The sequence below is a fragment of the Spodoptera frugiperda genome, chromosome 25 (assembly GCF_023101765.2).
Source record: "Spodoptera frugiperda isolate SF20-4 chromosome 25, AGI-APGP_CSIRO_Sfru_2.0, whole genome shotgun sequence".
Lineage (NCBI taxonomy): Eukaryota > Metazoa > Arthropoda > Insecta > Lepidoptera > Noctuidae > Spodoptera > Spodoptera frugiperda.
Genome location: NC_064236.1, coordinates 618216 through 639842, shown reverse-complemented (window position 1 = coordinate 639842; position 21627 = coordinate 618216). Strand labels below are relative to the sequence as shown.

The window sequence follows — 21627 nt, the reverse complement described above, 5'->3', positions numbered from 1 at the left end:
AATAAGATATAAAAAAAAACGCAAAATCAATAAAATAGAAGATGAAAATATGAGATAAAATACGTATAACTTATTATAAAATAAACATAAGTTATGTGTTAGTTGGATGTATAAAAAAAAATAATGTAATAAACAGCACAGCTAAAGTTTAATTGGCCCTAATATTTAATAAACCTATCACTAAACATAGTACCTAAGTATACTTAGACACCAGGACCCAGACCTGACCACCATGAGACAAACAAAGAAACCTAATACAAAAACTAATAAAAAAAACCGAATTTATTAATACGATCTTCGATAGGCCTCTAATTAACGTTAATAACTCGCCATAAAATCACACAAGGAATAGACCGCGATAGCTCTTGCACTTAACTCCAGTGAAACAAAGAATATATTACCTGCACTTATTTGCCGCCAATTCTGGTACAAACTGTGTATATACTCGCGAACGTGGACACACTCACTATATTACCACTATATATGGTAATTATCTCGAGCGACGCGACTCCCCGGCCACTACTTATGCAAATCGCGCGAGTCGGCAGAGCACTAGACTATCTGTAGACCTATGCGCACCGAAATTATAAATCAATAGAGCTAACCGCCCGGGGGTCATCATTGGCGCAGGCGAAAATGCGCCTCTCAAACTCCAATCCGGAACATCACATAAAAATGCATATATAACAACATATATATGTTCATTATACCTCAATCGCCTTCCAAATTGCTTAATTACCCATTATTAGAGTTATTTTGCCTAAAAAAATCAGTTAGAAAATTTAGTATTGATCTATGTCCCCAGATAAAGGGTCAATGCACCCTGACCGTCGGGCGCATTTTCTATGAAACTTCATGAAAAACGCATAAATATATGCGCACTTCATGAGTCATAGTTAACAGATTTTTTTACGACCTAGAAAACAAAACATCGTTAGGGAAAGCGACTGATTAAGTATAATAAACACATGGAACAGAGGGTGAATTAAGAAATGGAGATATTTAACTTACCCGAGACTTCTGATACTCTGCACCGCTTATCTTCAATCACCAACTCGTTAATATCACGTTAAATAAGGATTTAGACTTAGATTTACTGAACAAATAAATTAAATGCGGGACCAATGTAATGTGACTGCGAGCTGCGTGCGGAATGGCCGCCAGGGAAGCTGCACCTGAGGGGAGGGCCCCGCAATTGGGGGGTAAAAATCAATTTGATAGACTATATATCAAATCTAGGGTGTAGCGAGTACAAGTCCTTGGAGTCCTACATGTTGGTAGTAACTTCTGTCAGAGTGAACCGTATTACAACGACGGGAAAGTTCAATTTTCTTCGCCCGAAAGCCCGTCTGGCGTGTTGCCACCTTTATGAGATGAAACAGGAAGGTGAATCCTGCATAGACAATTTATTGCTTTTTAATTTGAGATGTAAAAAGGTGGTTGATGTAAATTGATGGTTTTTGGTAGTTTTTGATCGCACTACGCGTACGGTAGAGAATAGTTTAATAATTAATCTCATAAAAATTCACATTGTTAATAAAATATGGTACATTTACATGTACGGTATATTTACATGATACAAAAAGTTTGTCGTTCTCCAAACTTTTTACTTGTAATATTTTTTAATGTAGTTTAAAGTATGGGTATCAAAAACCCGTAAAATACATTGTATACACGATGTACCACAATAAACGCGACCAAAATGAAAAATAATGATGTTACTGAACTTTTAAAAAGTAATAAATTATCGTGATGCACCTTGCCGGTTCCCGAGCGCGCGCCGCGGCCGACGAGCGCGGTTCCGATTCACAATATGTCCAGTTTTAGTCTGTGGTCTAACTGCAGGAAGGGGTACTAAACTGTCTCTGAAATGTTTATGACTGATGTACGACTGGATAAGAATCCAAGACTATCACTAAAAACAAAATCGTACCTAATAAAAGAGATTTACACTTTTTAGTAACTTCACTAAATGTGTGATGGAAAGAATGAATGAGTTATTGCGAACTAAGTACGGTCCGTTTACAAAACAACTGTTTTCAGAAAAACTATTTGTGATATTTCGATAAAATATCTCACTGGAAATCGTTTCAATTAGAGAAAATATTACTTTTTTTATTGTTATTTCAACAAATCTATCTACAATACAGCGAATCACAGAACAATCTACACACTTTACAACTTAACTTTGAGTTCGATTGAATCATTGCACTGTAGCCTATGCCATTATTAGTTTCGTGTATAAAAGTAATATTTAACTGTCCAATGGGATTTCAGCAATGTCTAACTACACAGATGTCAATTATGACATTATGATGAATGGTTTCCGAACGACAGTTTTGGATGGGTCCGCTGCTGCCACCCCCGGCGGAGGGTGCAATCTGCGATGAACTTCCATTCGTGCCTGCGATACGTTGTATTAATTCAGACCTCTAATAGATGGCGTGGCAACGAGCTTGCTATTTTTAGAAACCAAAATAGTACTTTTAAATGTAAAATAGTACTTTCTTTTTGTAAATAATAGGGAATCCTTTGTAATAATTATATTTATTATTTATGAATGAATTTGGTTTCGTTTATCAAATGTTTTATGCAAACTTCGAGACAGTAAATTGTAGTCTAATACGGAGTTGTTTGTAAAAGGTCAATTACCTCGCAGAGCTTCATTACTCGGGTTTTCATACATAATTGAAAAGTTAGCTAACGTACTTAGTGCATTTTTTTATTTCGTATGTCTTCAGTGATATTTTTATAGGTGTAAGGAATTTGTAAACTTTGTAACATTTAACACACCTGTTTTGTCATCAAAATTAATTAAATAAATGTCGTATTTTATGTCAGTATAGTAGTACAGTAATGAATGACAGTCGTCTGTTAACATTTTACCAATGACCTTGTATGCTTTAAATCACATGGCGGGGACGCGACTAGACAACCGGTTGCTGCGTAACGTGTCGCGAGTTCAATTCCCGGTGGAAACAACCCTTTGTATGATCTTTGTGTGATTCATAAATTAATGTTTCGGATTTAGTTGTAATGTGAAGCCACGACACAGGAGGAAATCACAGCTATGTGTTTTTAATTAAGAAAATAGTTATGCATTTATGACACAGGTGACAAAATAGACCCACTTACATCTGAATTTGAAATAACATAAAGCTGACTGCTTTACTGACTGAAAGCTGATATTTGGCATTACATAGTATGTTGTAGGGAAAAACAATAAGAGGGTTTTTGTAAATTTCCCCAAGAATTTAACATAAACGGGAAAGCCACTGGAAAAAGACATGTCAAACAAAACCGCGAACAAAAATTAGTAGTAAAAATAAAAAAAAAACACATAATAGATGTACAAATGGTTAAGGAAAGCAGTGATTAAATAAATTGTCGTGGACTAAAGGAATTTCCTGCTGTCACCATGGTGATACCTTCGCTACGACAATTCTTGGCATTCCCCTGTTTCGCTACAAATAGTCAAAGCAATCGATAGTAATAGGAGTTACTCATTGTAGGTACTGTTGAAGTTTGTTTCGATTCTTTTAACATGCTTATACTTATACTCTTGTAGGTGTTTTTACATGTTAATTCACTTTTTTATATGAATAGTAAATAATCTTATAATTTCTACCACTAACTTATGTATGTAAGCGTGAGAGTCTCTAATAGAGTACCATATTTATATTAGGACATTTTTACATTTTAACATTGGGCTTACTTTATGTCTAATTTTTATATATGTACATAAATATAGAAATAAGTAACGATACGTTAGGCTAATAATTGATACTAAGTCTAAAATTAAATGGGGTAATTCGCATTTTTTTTTATTTATACCATTCTTTTAATTTCACATCAAAAGCAATGAACTCGTTACAATCTGCTACTAGTCTTTGAACCTCAGCTATACGAGTATAAGAGGGGTTTGGCATAAATCTTTACGCCTGGCGTAGGGGTTGGAGATTGCAATTTAAGAATTTATGAGACGCGGCAACAGCGCTCTTTGATAAGGTTTATTAGACAGCGCTGCTGCTTGTCTCTATCTATTAATTATGTAGTCCATTAGTCACCTCTTACAATACCCGCAGGAAGAATAGCGGCTGTTACTAATGGAGAATACAGCGGAACATCACTTTACACGTTGCCATAATCTAAACAAAGCTTATGATCACATTCGCTCCATAAAAATCAACATTATGCGCATAAAAATAAGCTTCATAATAATTAAAGGTCAGATGTAAGTCAAGTATAAGTTAAGATAAGTAAAAACGAAATATCTGTGTTACTCACCAGTGTCTTTGAAGCAAGGCGTTCATTTTCACTTGTATACGGTTTTTAATAATGCAAAACATGATTGTTTATCTTTTTGCTATATAATATGCACACTATCAAATCCTCAGAAAGAAATTCACACCCGACTTAAACATATAGTATGTTTCTATATACCAAAGCAGCAATATATGTAAACACACTAGAAGCTTGCCAAGTAAGAAATTTTTTACTTAGTAGCATTTTCAAATTGTTGCTAGTATCTTTCTAAACAGTCAAAGTAAAATGGCAACAGAATTAAAATTAAATGTAGCTTGTTATTACACGAAGTTGGCCACAGTTGAGACATCTACCATACGTTGCAAACTTCGGACGTATCCGTGAGCGGGATCGAATCCATAAAAATAAGTAATGTTTTAAGTTAATCTGCAATTATAAGTATTCACTTTCAGAGGGTGATTTAATGCTGAATGGAATCGTGTATACTGGAGTTTATAAAGTTTACTTTTTACAGAGTTATGTAGGTTACTTATTTGTGTATTTCTGAGTGAATCAAACTTCTCTAGACTCATAACACAAAGTAGGTACATATGCAGAAAAAAATGTAATGCTCTTTGAAAACCTCGAATTTGAACACAAAACCAAAAGCTTCGTTAGTAATGGTTGCGTCAAAGTTTTCAAGCTTTTGATTACTAAATCAAAAGCCTGAAAAGTTTAATAAAGGCCTGAAAGTTAATTTGATACCAGAAAATTTGTAACTCTTAGTCATTTGTAAAGGTTAGAATGGCTGATTTTCCAGGTAAAGTAACAAACATAACATCGCGGTACTTGATTTCTGAAGGGGTAGACAGAAGTGCATAAATTACGATGTGATACCTACTAACAATCATGTGATCAGTCCCATGTAAAGGAGTCACCCTCCTTTATACCCATTGCCATACACAGGGCATAATACTTGGCTCGACCCGGGAATCGAATTTAAGACTTTCTGCTCAGCAATCTTACGATAACTCAATCAACGAGGTAGGCTGTTCGTGTAGAAATAAAATACAAATTATAATTAAGGCTCTATTCTTCTTTGACCTTTAGACGCAAGGGTTCGAAATCAAACAAAGAATAGAAGTTGATAAAAGTTTTTTTTTTCTTATTCCATTTGGCATTTACTTGGCAGAATTCACTGGAAAATTTACGGTACACGAAAGAATTTCAGTTTATTTAAGGTACTGTTCTTTAAATGTTGTTTGACTTAGTTTTTGTTAGTTACAAAGTACTCGAAGTACTGGGTATTATTACCAGAGTACTTCGTTAGTAATGAAGTATACTTTCAGCACTTATTTTAAAATCATGTGCGGTGGAAATCAATGTGCTTTGCTTACCTCCTTTTAAATCAATCTCATAACGTAACTGGTGAAATACTAGAATAACCATCATCAAAACAGGGATTTGTTATGCTTACAGGGAATAAAAGACAATTATATGCGTAACAAAATCCGTGTTCATTATACTTTAAGCTAAATTCCTAAGAGTTTAACATTTTGAGGCATTCGGCTACGCCGTAGCTCACCGTAGCCTGCCGTAGCCCGTCGTAGCTCACCGTAGCCCGTCGTAGGCCGCCGTAGTCCGTAGCTTTTAGATGTTTTAAACGTCGTAGCCGTACCTACAACGACTACTGCTTTACATAGATCTGTCCATAAACCAACTCAGTGGTCCCTAGAAAAATAATAATCTATCCTTATATACCATATACGTTATCTGTATACATGTATTATATATATTTACTAGAGAGTATACTATATTCTCCACGCTTGGCTGGGGGTTTCAGATTGCAGTTCAAGCGTTTATTAGAGGGTGCTGCTAACCGGTATTCGTAAAGTTTAGTACTGTAGTCGGTCCTTACTATACCCACGTGAAGTTTTAGGGTATCTAGTATAAGTAAAAAGTACTAATTCTCTAGCGACATCATACACAAACGTTAATAATAAATTATCAAAAAAGCCCACATAAGTAAGCTGTATTTACGAAAAATCAGGGAATGGCAAATAATATATTAGATTTGTTTATTTACAATTTTTATATTTTATTTTTGTTTTGATTTTGACGCCATCGTTTAATTATGCAAGGCAAAGTCACATAATATACGCAAATTCAGATTATTTCCCCATCAGGGATTTCTATAACGAATAAAATCATCAGTAGGCACTGATAATGTGTATTGTTCAATGTAGGCCTCCCAAGACCCATGTTAAACAATGTCCATATATCAGGCGTCTACAGGCACAGTTACTAAATCTTTATCCTCTCTCCTCAGGCATTAACAAGCAGCTTTAAAACAGTGTAACAGTTTTCAAAATAACACCAAGACTAATTTTCTTGTAATCGTAGAGACTTAGTAACTAAACGATAAAGAACTGGAATTGAAACTAACGAATACTTACATATCTAAAGTTAAACAACAAAATCTTAAAGAATAAATCTAAGTGTAGTGGTTTTTTGAACATTTTATGAAAATGTGCTCTAATCCAATAAGTGGTTTTGTGCATGGAAGAGTAAATCACCAAAAACTAAAAAGTGCTAAAGTGTTACGTGTAATATGTGTGTAAAAGAATGTGTCATGTAAAATGTGATAAGTGTAGTATAATATAGTGAATAAATAAAAATGTTAAGCCGTTGGAAGAGTAAGGATAAGTCGGATAAGACTAAATCCTCCAGCTCCGGAAAGAAGAAACGGAAAGGGCGGGACAATGGTAAGCGATTGTTAATTTCATTAATTGTTGTTTAATTTAGACAGCATGAGTAACGCCCGAATACTCAAAAGATGCTCAATTTTAAGTTGTACTTAAATATCGTGCTATCTCTGTAATTTTATAAAGAATTGATAGTGACAAAACTACATTTGAGAGCGTCTTAAAATTGGGTAGCGTTTGAGTATTCGGGCATATGTATGATATATCATAGTAGTAATTTCATTTCGATGTACATAGATGAAGAAAACGCATGCGTAATGTTTTGCCGAATACGATCTCCCCAAATCCCCGGTGACGCAGGTACTTGTACCGTCTCTGGTGTAGCGGATGTCAGTAGGCGGCGCTGATTGCTCACCATCAGGGGGCATGCTCTTGAACCCAATCCCGATCGATAGACATTGATATTGTAAAACTTCGTAGTCCTGTATCAACACTAGCGCCGTTCGTTTTCGTATTGGGTGGATATTGAATGAACTAAATAGTTATTGTGTTTGGCTTTGTTCTTCGTACTCTGAATATTATATTGTCAGCTACGGTTGGGGATGTATGATTGACAGTGAATAATGTTTGAGATTTTATTTAGTGTCAAGACTAAGCCTACAGGTGATCCGTGTACAAGTTTGCCGCCCTGAACACTTTGATTTACATGTTAGACGGTTTTCTAAGTGTATTCCACTGCCATCCTCTCAACAAGTTTCCCCACTCATCTGAATGACACCTTGAGTGTGTTCAAGTCCCGAGTGAATAAGGTTGCTTGCGGGCAGACGTGCTCCAGCGGTGATCGTATCTTTATACAAGAATATTTTCAGTGGTAAGTAAAATGTAACCGCCAAAAATGTCCACGAAATTGACCCCAACCTCTGGTTTTTCTACATAATACTGTATAAACTAACTGCTGTATTTAGTGACTTAGATAGTCGTTTAATGGTTACTAAACCCAGACCCTTAATAAACGTTTTTGAAAGAAAATATTTATTTAAAGAATTAAATCTCTGAGTTCGGTAGTTGAAATGAAATGATAAAATGATATTTATTTCTGTAAGTAATAAAATAACAGTTTTATACGTCAGTATCTCAAATAGCTAGATGAGGCCGTTAGTTGGATATAATAGTTGATATTAATTTCATTTCGTTGCCTTTTGATTTATGGCTGATACTGGGTACTCAGGATTACAGGAATCTCCGTTGAACTATAAATGGTAGAATTGCTTCCACCTACGAGTATGATCTTTTATAATTGACAACAAGCATGTAGTAATGTAATTATTCATGTAATTATTCAGCTTATTTATAATACCGCGGATGTTTTTATTATTTACACCAAGGTGCCATCAGAAAACACAATGCTGAGATGGACGCCCTTTTGATATGCGCAATTAAATGTTAAAATGTTATATCTTGTTTATTGTTAATTAATGTGTTTATTTTTCTATGTTCACTGTTTTGTTGTATTTTCATGTTTCTTTCTTTCTTTTATTATTTTTGTACATATAAGTATTTGTGTGTGCGTCTTTCTTTTTTATAACCTCTATACCTGTATGCATGTCTACTGTTGAATAAATACTTTTTCTTATTTTTTCTTCTACTATATATTAACAAATATATCTTACAAGTTTTCTCTTCTGTATCTAAAAACGACGTGAATCAGAACCCACGTTCACAAACCCTAATCAAACGAGGCCAATCATAATTTTATTCCACCTAATGATCCTAAATGAAGTATTCATGGCACTCCTACTCATTCGCAACAAAACTCACAACATAATACGAATATCCACCTACACATATATTTATTCATCTCCCAAGGTAAACTAACAGTAGAGCCAACAACACCAATCAGCTACAATTTTCCTTTTCCAAGGAATACAATATGATACATAATGTTCAGCCAGCCAAATCCAGTTGGATCTGTGTAAATAAAAAATATGTTTGTGGATCATCGCCCATGAAAGGCTAAGGAGGAAAATTTGCCAACATCCATTTCTACAAATCCGGCTGATTTTTACATATTCTGTTTATTCTTTTCGTCTATTTGTTGTGATAAATAGTCTATACCTACTTGTTTCCTTGTTTGTTTGAACGTGCTAATATCCGGAACTAATGGTGCTATGAATAATTATTATTGTTGAATAGTACATTAATTGAGAATGGCGAAACACTATAAAAGATCACATATCACACTATGTCCCATAGGAGCTGAGCAGTGGGGCAACATTACTGATGGGATTGATTTTTATAACAAAAAATGCTCCTTGCATTGTTTAAACATGGAAAATCTTCAATATATTTATTTTCAAAATCAATCATTGCATCTCATTTAGTTTGTAGGGCTTGTTTACGTACTAAGTTTTTGACGCATGTATAAATTATTTGTATGTATGAATCGTAGCAATTGATTCCATAGTCCATAGTCTCTGCTCTGGCTACCCCAATGGGAGACAGGCGTGAGCTTATGTATGAATGAATAAAATATTTCTTTTTACTTTATTTATATGCAGAGATAATTCAAATCTGATCATACTTTGGTACACAATTTTATATCACCATGGTTCAGTGTCACGCCTATGTATACTTAATTATTTTTTTCGTATACATATTTGTACACGTTCAATATTGAAATGTTTTCGCAGTAAGACTATAATGTACTAAAACAACGAAAATTTGTTTCAGAAGAAGACTGGCACGGCGATGGCCGAATGGATGGTAAGTTGTAGTATAGTAATATTAATCAGATAATATTTATATCACACAATAATTAGCAATGGTAAGTGACAAGTGGCTTTACTTAGGGTTATTTTGATAAATTATGTTTGTGTAGGGTAAAGTTGTATAAGTTGTTCTATTACAGGATTATTACACATTTTTTTAAAACGTTATCATTCCATAAATACCATTTAAGGAATATGTAACTAATGTTTTTTTAACCATGAAGCAAGTACAAAGAGGAGGTGCCAAAATATGATTGTGCATTGTTACAAAACAAATCATCCTTGCCCATATTGATATTATAAGTAAAAAGGTTATAAGCGCTCAGAAAGTGGCTCATTAAAATTTGGACAATTAGCAATAGTTTTTGTAGTATGTTCCTGCATGTTGGAAAATTTACAAGGGCGTGGTTTGTAACGTCCCACGCTTTCCGTAAAGGGTCACGCATTATGATAAAGGGAAATCCAGTTATGATGTCTCCTCTTTGTATTTGCTTTAAACGTACAGCTTTTTAACCCCTAAAGGGGTAGGAAGATGTGAAATTATACTCAGCAGTTATATTATGAGGTAATGAGATTCATGTAATGGTTGTATATAACATCAAAAAGCCTGACTCGGAAAATAGAGCCCGAGACTTTGCTCCGCAGCCGCGCTAGCGATCACTCGACCAATTTAATTACGAATTAAGTGTATGTACTAACCATTTATAATCTCTTCTATTCACACTTATTATTCTTACACACTGTTTTATTGTTTTACATTCGTCACAAATTCGTGGGAGATTAGAAGAAGATTAGAAGTTATATTTTTTAAGAAAGTATCCGCTAATAAATTCTGGGCTAAAAAAGAAAGTATTAGCCCTTATACACCCTTTTTGAATCGAACATAGGTTCGGCCTAAAAATAATGTAATATTTCATTAAAATATAAAATCGTAATCACAAGGGAAGGAAACGACTATGCTGTTTGTCTATGTCGTCCTTTGTTCATTTTTTAAATAAATACCTAGCTATGTTTTAAAAATAATAGACTATCTGCCGCACTCAGAGTCCCTTAATGGTTACTTAACCCAGTCCTCAGCAGTAATGCTTTTGGAACATAATCATTACTAAGGAATAGTTTAGGTAATCATTAAATGCCTCTGAGTACGGCAGTATATGCATCTAGTTCAGCTACGGCATTTAATGGGAACAAGTATTTTATTTTTATTTTCTACCTAAATATAATCCCAAATTCCCAAAACCCCTCTGTCCTGTTTGCCCCTCTGTCATGTCGGATTTTTTGAATTACGGCACATGTTGAATTCATTATATTTTATCATTTACCTGCAATTGCGAAATTTTTACTATTATTTTGTTTTTTGTTTGTACGTTTAAAGTAATATGTTTTTGAGGGAATTTAGCTACCCCGGTTTTTGTTCAAAGGGGTGTTTCCTAAAGTTTAATGTATTTATTAATTACTTTTTTGAAAGAAACAAATCCCTTCGGCTGTATATTGATTTGATACATCTTGTGACGTCACGATTTTATAGTAAGTGATGACGAAACGACCAGTCAATACTAAAATTAAACTGTTTTATCCAAAGTACAAGTACAAGACAAGTACAACAAACACAAGTATTGTGTTACCGTAATTTAGTGAATCGTGGTTATCTTACACGAGAAAATAAAATATATATCTGCCTAACATTTTATCTTGGTCTAAATTGAGAACTTTTTTTCTTCTTATCCTGTCAACATCTCTGTTTAGTACCATCATCATATCATCTCTGTTGTCCCTTAATCGGGTTTTACAATACTTGCGAAAATAAAATATATTTGCTGAAGCCTCTAGCTCTCTAGCTCCCCTGTGTTTTGTTTCCCTAACTATGATGGCGCCGAGTCCCGCTTGCAACTGCATTCAAAAGCTACGAGATGGCGCTACTAGTCAGTGACCAAAGCTCATTTTAGTTTTAAAGCTTAAAATTCATTCAATTTATTTCTATCAATGAATCAAATGGTTAGGTTTACATATTTTTATTATTATTTATTAGGTTTATGAATTTTATTTTAACATAGACTAGACAAATCATAGATAAGTTACTTTATTCTACCTGTGGTAGTTAGCGAAGTCCTGTTTTCATTTGATTGCGTTGTCATTGCATAGATGGCGTTAGATGTACCAAACTGAGAATGTGCATTCTAGTTTTTGGAAATATGCAATGAATAATATTTTTTTCTAAGTGATTATTTTATTTACAGTGTGTTTTTATGTCAAGTAGATTTTTCAGCAATTCAAAATTTCAGATAAAATTTAGTACTCAAAGCTGAACCTAGATGGCGTTAGTAGTACCTGTAAACCACGTTGTGAAACTTCGAACATTAGTTTCCGAAGGTGTAAGCAGATACGTTCAAAATGTTTACTCGGATTTTGATTTCTATTTTTGTTCACATTCTAATAAGTGGTTATTATGGAGCCCGATTGCTGATTCCGCGCTATCATTTCACTTAGATATTAAAATTTCTCATGTTAATTATTTTTCCAGACTAGTGACAAACTTCAAAGCGGTAATCAGCAGTAACAGATAGATTGTTTGTATGTTTCTGGTATGTTGACGATGATTGATGAGCAAACCTCAGTTAACAGCTCTGCTACATTGTATGGAAATTATAACAATTTCAGTTTTTATTACGTATAGCAAAAGCTACGCAATGAGTTTGAAATATGGCAAAGTAGCAGAATTCTATATTTTTATTGAATGGTTTTATTTGGCTTGCCCAGTCTACACGATACAAAATTGTGGATTATACATAATTATTTTGCCATAACTACCTTCCTAGGAATATCGAATGAAAGGTCTTTCAGAAATTGTTAGAATAAAAAAATCGGTCGTATCTACTCTTTTGTACGAGCAAGTAGGACTGGAGGCCTGACTGACAGACTGACACCTTGTATCTTATTTGACGTTCAAAATTGCCTTCTTTGTTTAACTGACACACATTTTGATTTTTTCGCTCGGTACCTAACCGACCTCTAGTTATTACGTATATTGTTATAAGTACCTACTTATAATGTTGTTTCGTTGTGTTATTGTCTGATTGATTTACCCATGAACCAAGTACAACCTTTTTACCTTTATTATTTATTGGGTTCAGAAATACACGAGTAGTAGTTTATTTCGTTGTTTGTGTGAAAGATAAATGATAAATGATAAATGATATTTATTTTGCAAATAGGTTATAAAATAACACTTTTACACGTCAATCTCTTAAATAACTAGATGAGGCCGGCATTTCCTATCCGACTACTCTGAGAAGAAATGCCGAAACAAACTCAGAGGTCATAGTCTCTTTTAAAGTCCAGACAAATCAATTAAAGATGTCGGAGAACCGTGCAAGTTGATTCTGTAGTGGTCTTTTGAGGAAAGAACCACAGCAGTTTGAGCGGACCTGTTCAGATGGCAGCACGCATGTGTCATTTTACAATCAGCTCAGCTGACGGCTGTTGCTGAATGATCCGACGAACAACACCAACCAAAAGAACATTTGGGTAGGCCACACAAATGCTCAAACTGTCAGAATATAATTTACTAAAAATAAAATGACTAGCAAAAGTCTCACACGGTCCTCAAACTAACAATTTTAAAAGGAAATATAAAAATATAAAAGGAAAAAAAATATATAAAACAATGTCAAATTAAGTTAATGTCAAATTGTATAAAAAATGTAACTATATGTTACAAACATGTCAGCAAGACCTGTGTGGACATTATAGCAGTTCATTACCAAGCCTGACTATCCTCCAAGTAGTCTTTTATTTTATAAAAAGCTTTACTACAAAGTTTTTCTTTAATAACATTTTTAAATTTACCTAGGTTTAAACTTTGAATATGGCTGGGAACTTTATTGTAAAAGCGTATACATTGACATCTAAACGAACCGCTTATTTTCTTAAGTCTAGTAGTAGGAACAACATATTTATTTTTATTTCTAGTGTTGATATTGTGTATATCACTGTACTTTTTAAATAACTTTATGTTTTTATGAGCATACACTATATTTTCATAGATATATTGAGAGGCAACAGTCATTATATTAATTTCTTTAAATAGTTCCCTGAGAGAATGCCTCGGACTAAGATTATAAAAGAGTAGTGTTGGTCGACGACTCGGTTTCGGGTTCGATTTTTGAGGCGGACGACGTTGTTGGATATTTTCGGTTGGTCTTAAGATTATAATGATAGTACATGTTTTGAAAATTTGCTGGGTTTATGGAAATTATGTTATTATAGTTATAGACGTTACCGTTTTTTTTTTTTTTTTTTTTTGGGGGAAAATCATTCAATGACTTCTCCCGCCTTGGGTGAGGCGGGAGGGAGTGTCAGACTCTTACTGACTAAAAACCACCCCGTTCCTTCTCCTGCTTTGAGCCGGAGCCCCGGTAACCTTTTACGTTGTCCGCAGCTCCGGATCGGGCATCAGCCCTACTGGGCCCCATCTGTGGTGGTCTGGCTCTTTGAGGCGCGCGCGGAACGCGACGCGCCGTACGCACGGGTCTGGTTCTGGTCGGGCGACGACCTACCCTTGCTCGCCGTCCGCAGACCCGCACTTACGGTGGCCGGAGATCGTCACGCGATCCCCGACGCCCGGAGTGTCTTCTGCGGCGGCTGGGGCGTGAGGAGGATCGTTCCCTCACGCGCTCCGCCTCCTCCTTAGCTAGCATGACTGCTTCGCAGAAGGAGGAGACGGCGTCCCATTCCCTCTCGCTCCGCATCATGACCCGAACCAAAGCCGGACGCGAGAGGTCACCGTCGCCGATCACATCCCTAAGGACACGGCGGTGCTCAGCCCATGCAGGGCACACCGCTACTGTATGCTCCACCGTGTCCTCCGGGTGATCCACGCAATGCCGACACCCGGGCGTTTCCTCCCGCCGAATCCGAAACAGGAACCTACCGAAACTTCCGTGTCCGGTAAGCACCTGCGTCAGGCGGTAGGTGAGGACGCCGTGACGCCTCTCTAGCCACTCCTCAAAGAGGGGACTTACCGCTGCTATAACAGCGAGCCCAATAGACGTTACCGCTACAACAACAATTACTAGAAATAAAATAAAATAAGTATATATTTTCCGATAAAACGACCGTGATATTTTGCAGTAATTTCTCGATATTGATAACAAGCTGTAACTCGTGAACCGTGATACCTTAACAGTGGAAAGGAAGGATGACGTATTTATATTGCCGCTGTAACTAGTTTTATTTAAATCTTGTTCAACACTGGTTTGCCGTTAATGCCGTTTATTGCTCGAATAAATAAATAAAGAAATTATACCCTTCGTGCCCGAGTCGCCGGTTTTCCTTATCTCTACATTTTCTGACATTTAACGGCGTAAAGTTATGTCATCACTTAAGACGTCACTGAGCGGCCATCAGAGGCTCTTCAACTCTGCCATATTCGAAGGAAGTATGTAACAGAGGTGTGGTGGTGTTGTTCTTCAAGAAGGGAGATAACACCTTACTGAAGAATTACAGATCCATCTCAAATTCTGAGCCATGTCTCAAGCTATTTTCGAGGGTTATCACGAATCGTCTCCCACGTAGGTTTGACGTCTTTCAGCCGGCACAAGCTAGTTTCCGAGAAGGCCACATCCATACCAAACCAGCCGATTAAGGCAAGAATGAGACAGAAGAGGCCTACCTACCTACTAGACAGGAGTTGAAGAACAGGGTCTCTCCTGGGAGTCAGATCCGTGATGTCACCACTGCCCAGTAGCCCGCCACTAGCTGCTACTAATTATACTTAATTATCAATACACTATTGTGAAAATTGTCACGAAGGAGTCTTTGAAAGCTCAATATGCGTTAATGTTTTTGATCTTTTTATTTACAAAGTGTAAACACGACTTGGCTTCGAGTAGGCGAGGCTAAAGAATTAAGAATATAACTGAATAAGCGTTTAATAATTATAAAATGTTTAAATTGATCGTTTTCGTAGAAAAATATAAGTAGGCGCTTTGGAAAAAGCTAATTAGCAGCGTGAATATGTTCTTGGAAAGCATTTAGATTAATTTCCAAAGGAATCCTTAAAAGTTCATTTTAATAAGTGAGGATTTATAAAAAACTGTTTTTTAAAAAGTAATATTTTTTCTACCTACATTATATCAATTCAGCACAGAGATTAATTTCTGTCATTTATTTCCAACATATAAAAGTAAATTCTGTGAATAGTAAAAATATTTTGTGAGATATGATTAAAATGGAATCACCTTGATCATAAAATTCATATTTGTATCATATACTAGTTTACATTCAGGCCTGGGCGAAATACATGCATTGCTTTAATTGAAATACAAATTAATAAATACTTTATCACAAGTAATTAAAATATAAAATACAAAATATCTTTCAGTAAAGTATTTCAAATACAAAATACAGTATTTTACACATTTTTAATTAAACGCAACGTCAACGCAATGTCACGCCTTTTATCCCCGAAGGGGTAGGCAGAGGTGCAAATTACGGCAGGTAATGCCGCTATAAAATGTACACCCACGTTTCACCATTTATTGTATAAGTCCCATGTTATTGGGGGTGGGCCTATTGCCATATACCGGGCACAATTCCAGACTCCGTGCTACCACTGAGAAATTTTCGACAAAACGGAAAAAAGCCCAGTAATACTTTGCCCAACCCGGGAATCGAACCCGAGACCTCTTGTCCGGCAGTCGCACTTGCGCCCACTCGACCAACGAGCAGTTAATTAAAATACAAAATATAAAATACAAATTACATCTATGTAATGTAAACCAAAGAGGCTCATTCATAAGTCGTCTATCCTCAACATCGAACATGGTTTAAAAGCTTTTTCCTTCGTCTAATCAATCCAATTCAATGTTTGATAAAGAGCCAATGCAAAAAAGATAACGCTTGACCACTCTGTAAGCATTCAGTAATTCGGTGATTTCTTTGAATATTTCAGGAAACTTGTTCCAAGAAAAAGGCTTTTATTGTTTACTCTAAGAAGAAATTCGCAAGAGTGGAGGTACCTTCAACTCTATTGGAGGAAAGGACATATCTCACTAAGATGCTGTAGGGGTCGGATACCGTACTTCTGGCATTGTTCTGATAGCCGTGGAGTGCCTCTCCCTCCCCCAAGCAACTCGACGTATGTTGCCCCATGTCGCTACATGCTAGCGGCCATTTTGGGGGTCTATTAATTGAGTTTGCTATTCATCCCCTGCCTGTTTATCCGAATGTATCAATATTGGTCAGGGGCCATAATATTCCATAGTTAACCGATTAATTATCCCATAACGGGTGGTTATGGAATAATTAACCGGTCAATCATACATCCAAATACCTTAATACTTCTTTTTCCTATAATTCAAAATAGTCCTGCATCAACTTGAGATTGTTCTTGGACTGCAACCCAAGCTAAGCCCAGCTTCGTTTGGGTGCACCCACCGTGCATACAGGTATAATAGCAGGCTGATGACCCATACACTTAAATTAAAATTGTGTCCCCACTTCGAGTTCCTTCGGCTCCTCGAACGTCTTCCTAAGGTCCGGGACTATGAATTATACCTATGTTATGAACTCAGTCTTGGTACATTACCTATACATATATTTTTTTTAAAAGTACAACATTTTCATAATTTCTTGCCAACAAATAGCCACCCCAGATTCAAGAAGGAAACAGTTCAGAGAGTATTCACAGACTACAGAATTATCAAAGTGGGAGACGAAACTTCGGGCTAATTGTTAATGAATACGGAACCGGATTCAAGTGTTTACTTTCAAAATGGGCTCTTTCGCTTTTGTGAACTTCGATATCTAATGGTGTGTTGCAGAATCGCATTGCTGTTAGCGCCTGTATTGAATAGTAGGTGACAGTTGTTAAAAATTACTTGATTTTCCATATCCTGATGCATAGAAGAATGAAAGAGTCCAATATTATACCTACCGATTGTTTTACGTAAAATATCAATATTTTCTAATGTCTTCACATTGCTACGGTTTGGGTAGTGTAAAGACACGTTTTCCACGTTTGTCTTTATGATTGTTCACATATCACCAGAGACAGTCTTCGCTGAACTATGGGCCTTCTTAATAAGGGTTGGTCATAATCTTCGTGCTTGGCAGGTGGGGAGGAGATTGTTGTTTAAACTGTTTCATCTAAGCGCCTCGGACTTCGTTCAATGTGCAGTCGTTCAGCCAGATCTTATAACACTCGTAAGGATAGCAGTCACAAAAGTATTCTAATATATAGTCTTCATACGGCAATATGGATTAAGAATGAAATAATAAATGTTTTTAATCATACATCATACAGTGAAAACATAACATGAATTATTATAAAAGCCAAAGCTTCTTTTTTTAAGCCAACGCTTTGTTGTCAAATATTGAAACAAAGCACAAAGGTTAGTTTTTACATTACGCGTGATGAATAAATAATCCATGTACTCATAAAAAAGCCAATCACATCGGATTGGATGAACAAATGAATAATGACCAAATACTACATTTACCAAGAGTTGATAATAATTTTATTATCTGTTTCTGTTAGTATCAATATTTGAAAGTGGTCCCAAGATAACAACAGATTACTAAATTACATGATATTTAAGCTTTAACCCCTTTATTACCATTTCTTATTGTGATTGACGGCCGAAACTTGACTTATCAGCAGCGAGGGACGTTCGATTCTTGACACCGTTGCGTTTGTGTGTATAGTTTATTTTTAGCTTTTCGTGTTGATTTCTAGCTACGCGTTGCCGTACATCTGGGTTCGTTTTACGGGCGATACAATCAGAACCGTTCCTTCAACCGTCGCTTCATCTTTACATGTTTCGTAGTTTTCTATAAACTGTGTGCGTGTAATGCCGTCACCTTCACCACGTGCGCGTCCACTAGTCAACCAGTGACCGTGTTCTAGTGTTAATAGTGTTCAAAATTAGTGGCGCGAAAAATAACCGTCGCGTCATTCATTCAGAGCTAGTGTGCTAGTTTTCAAATCTGTACTTTATAAACCGTGGAGTGTTTACAGTTATGATATAACAATAATTATTAGATTTATAATCTAAACAGACTGCTACGGATGATTGAGTGGGATTTGGTTGAAGCAGATACATCAAGCGTTGTCGTTTTCCAGGTAAATTGTTAGTTATCATGAAGCTATTAACAGAAATTGCAATTGCAAGTCGCGGAGTTGTGTTCTGGGAAGTTGGTTTGTAGCGATCCAATTTATTCGCCTCCACAGAATTATTCTTTGAGGCAGGATATCTGCTAATGAATAAGATTGGAATAACGAGCTGGATCAAATAGTTATTTTACAAATAACGTTCCCTTTTTCCCAAAATCACCGTGAAAGCAACCACTATCGGTAGATAATGATAACTTTATTTTTAATGTGTGTTTTTATAAACAATCCCATGTGTTCCAGTCTGACACAAACATTGAGAGTATTGAGTAACTCTGATCTCACTAATTTCTTGAGAAGCTATCACTGACTAAAATATATAAGTTTTCAACAACTTGTGTAAGAGTATGTGAGTTCAAACACAATATTTTTAAGATACAGGGTACGTCATTTATTAAACATATTTAAATACAATTGGCATATAATATATTATGATTTTCTACAAAGAATGAGACCATAAGTCTTTGTGCATGATTAAATTAATTTATATCGCGTTAACCAGTGCAAGGTCATTAACTAGCAGCCAAGCAGTTGTTTTTAATTGTTTTAGATCATCAACACCATGTTTTATTACTCCCAAGGCTGCAGTGTTTGATGTTGTCAGTGTGTAAATGTCTATAATTATACTTTTATCGTTTACGTCGCTGTGTTATTGTCGCGTGGTCACCTTTCTTCTTCACTTTCGTTTGATCAAACAAGTTGTGTGTAGTTGTTACCGACTCTTATGAAGATTTAGTTCATTCTGATGTAGAAATACATTTTTTATTAACTTAAAAGATGCTGAGAATAATAATTCCACAAATTTATTTATTTGTTTATGCTAGTTACGCGACTATTCTATCAATTGTAAACAATTGAAATTGGAATTTGTTGTAAACACACATATTGTCAATAGTTTTAGATTTAAATCATCCAACACTACTTTATTTTGCTCATACCATGTGATACATTTTACGTTAAAAACTTTTATCTGATTCATTGACAATACTGTTCCATAAACTGAACTACGGATTTCATTCTTCAGTACCGTTAGTTCTAAGAATAACAAATATTACTTCATTCAATCATATCGCCCATTGCGCCCAGTTTTGTTTTACGCAAGCTTGCTGAATTTAGCCTCGTAATACCACTTTAAAAGTGTAGGAACATGCATGGGCTGCTCCATCGTAATGTTTTCGTTCTGGTTTATAGTCTGGCCCGTTTTATATTGATTTATAAATATTAACCGCATTAACAGTTACTGTTTTATCTGGGTTACTAGGTACGTGTGAGTAACTAGCTTCTGCGTCGGGATTTTATTTTGATAACGGTTTCTTAGTAATCCTTTTTTAAACTTCTGCCGTTTTCCCGTAAAACGTTGTAGTGAATTAGTAACTAGGTTGTTTTCTTATTTGCTTTCCAAGACGCGCCTTTTAAGATGATTACTTTTAATTCTACATTGGGGTTAAGGTTTTTTTGAAGGTTTAGGAATGTATTCAATGTTTTAATGCATTAATTTATTAACTTTTGGTTTTAGAATTGTTTTTTTATTTACGTCGTATCATCTTTAACGAATTATTTAATGAGATTATCCTTAAACTTGGTAATTTTGTGTAGAAAATGATCATACAATATTATGGAGAAATCGTCTGAACTGATGATGGAATTGAAAGGTTTGATTGATTAGAATTGAACCTTAGACTTCCTGTTAGTAAATAATATATTAAGTTTGGGTTCACTAAATGTGTAAATTTTTCGTGTTGATGAAAACATTTACGAATAATAGCTCGTTTTTAAACTCGACCATTAATTTAATTGTTAAAACAACTGTAATTTAGTAGTGAATACACTTTTTTTTACTATTAAATTAATAGTCGAACGACACTTTTAACTGAGTGTCAAATTAGCGCGTTTATGTTTGTATGACGTTTAAGTAATAATTGACGTGTATGTTTCGGGAATAATTTAAAACCTTAACTTGACGGATATTTAAGTAATATTTTTATTGCTTTACTACGGAATCGCTGTGAGAGTGCAAATCGGTTGGAGATTATTTTGATAAAAGTAAGTACTACTTATAAGTATGCATAACGGTAAGTGAACTTGTTTCTTATTTTTTTTAACTTATTTCATTTTAAACGTCTGACTTTACGCCCTGTCCCTATGTAGTACAGTTACATGTATGAACCTTCCGTTCAGTGATGTTAGTGGCGCCATTTGCAGTAATGGAAAGCCTGTTACCAAACTTCGGCCACTTACTAATTTGTACCTAAATGTGTTAGAGATGCCATATAGGGATAATTTTGTGGTCACTTGTACTCGTGATTCGTGTGACATGGTAGAGCTTAAATAAATGTGTTTTCTTTATTCTAGTTGAACAGAATATCTATATATTAATACGTAATGTTTACTTACTTTAAACTTTGTATCCATTTTTACGAAAATTGCGCGAACGTAGGAGCATAAAATTTGGTACACTTATAGTTTATGTGTAGGAGAAGTCCAGAACGCCAATATTTTTCAAAAATAATGCTTATAAAGTACATTAAATCAATAAATAAAACATTACACACACTACCATGCATAGTACCTATCTGATTGTATTTGACAAAACGTCAAAACTGACAGACATTGCGATGATATTCTCACGTCTTATATGAATAGAGTTTTATAAAAGAGTTTGTTTGAGTTTGAGTTAAATAAAAATTATCCTTGAACGTAAGTTAAGTGGTATTGTAAATTAAATCGTATATGGTCG

The 21627-nt window shown here is 35.2% G+C and overlaps 1 protein-coding gene across 24 annotated transcripts in view; it reads left to right on the top strand.

Annotated features, from left to right (window-relative positions):
- LOC118263888 (coiled-coil domain-containing protein AGAP005037) overlaps nucleotides 1-21627 on the top strand; it is a 355131-nt gene that overhangs the window by 171317 nt on the left and 162187 nt on the right. For 14 of the 24 annotated variants that reach the window (XR_004782630.2, XM_035576144.2, XM_035576160.2 and 11 more), the window contains exon 3: nucleotides 9681-9713. Coding sequence is in view for 22 of the 24 variants with exons in the window: in XM_035576144.2 (XP_035432037.1) it covers nucleotides 9681-9713 (33 nt within the window). In the remaining 2 variants the exon portion in view is untranslated. Of the gene's footprint in view, nucleotides 1-6574; nucleotides 7011-9680; nucleotides 9714-18272; nucleotides 18843-21627 lie in introns of those variants that run through there. The other 10 variants (XM_035576230.2, XM_035576239.2, XM_035576245.2 and 7 more) reach the window with 4 other exon arrangements.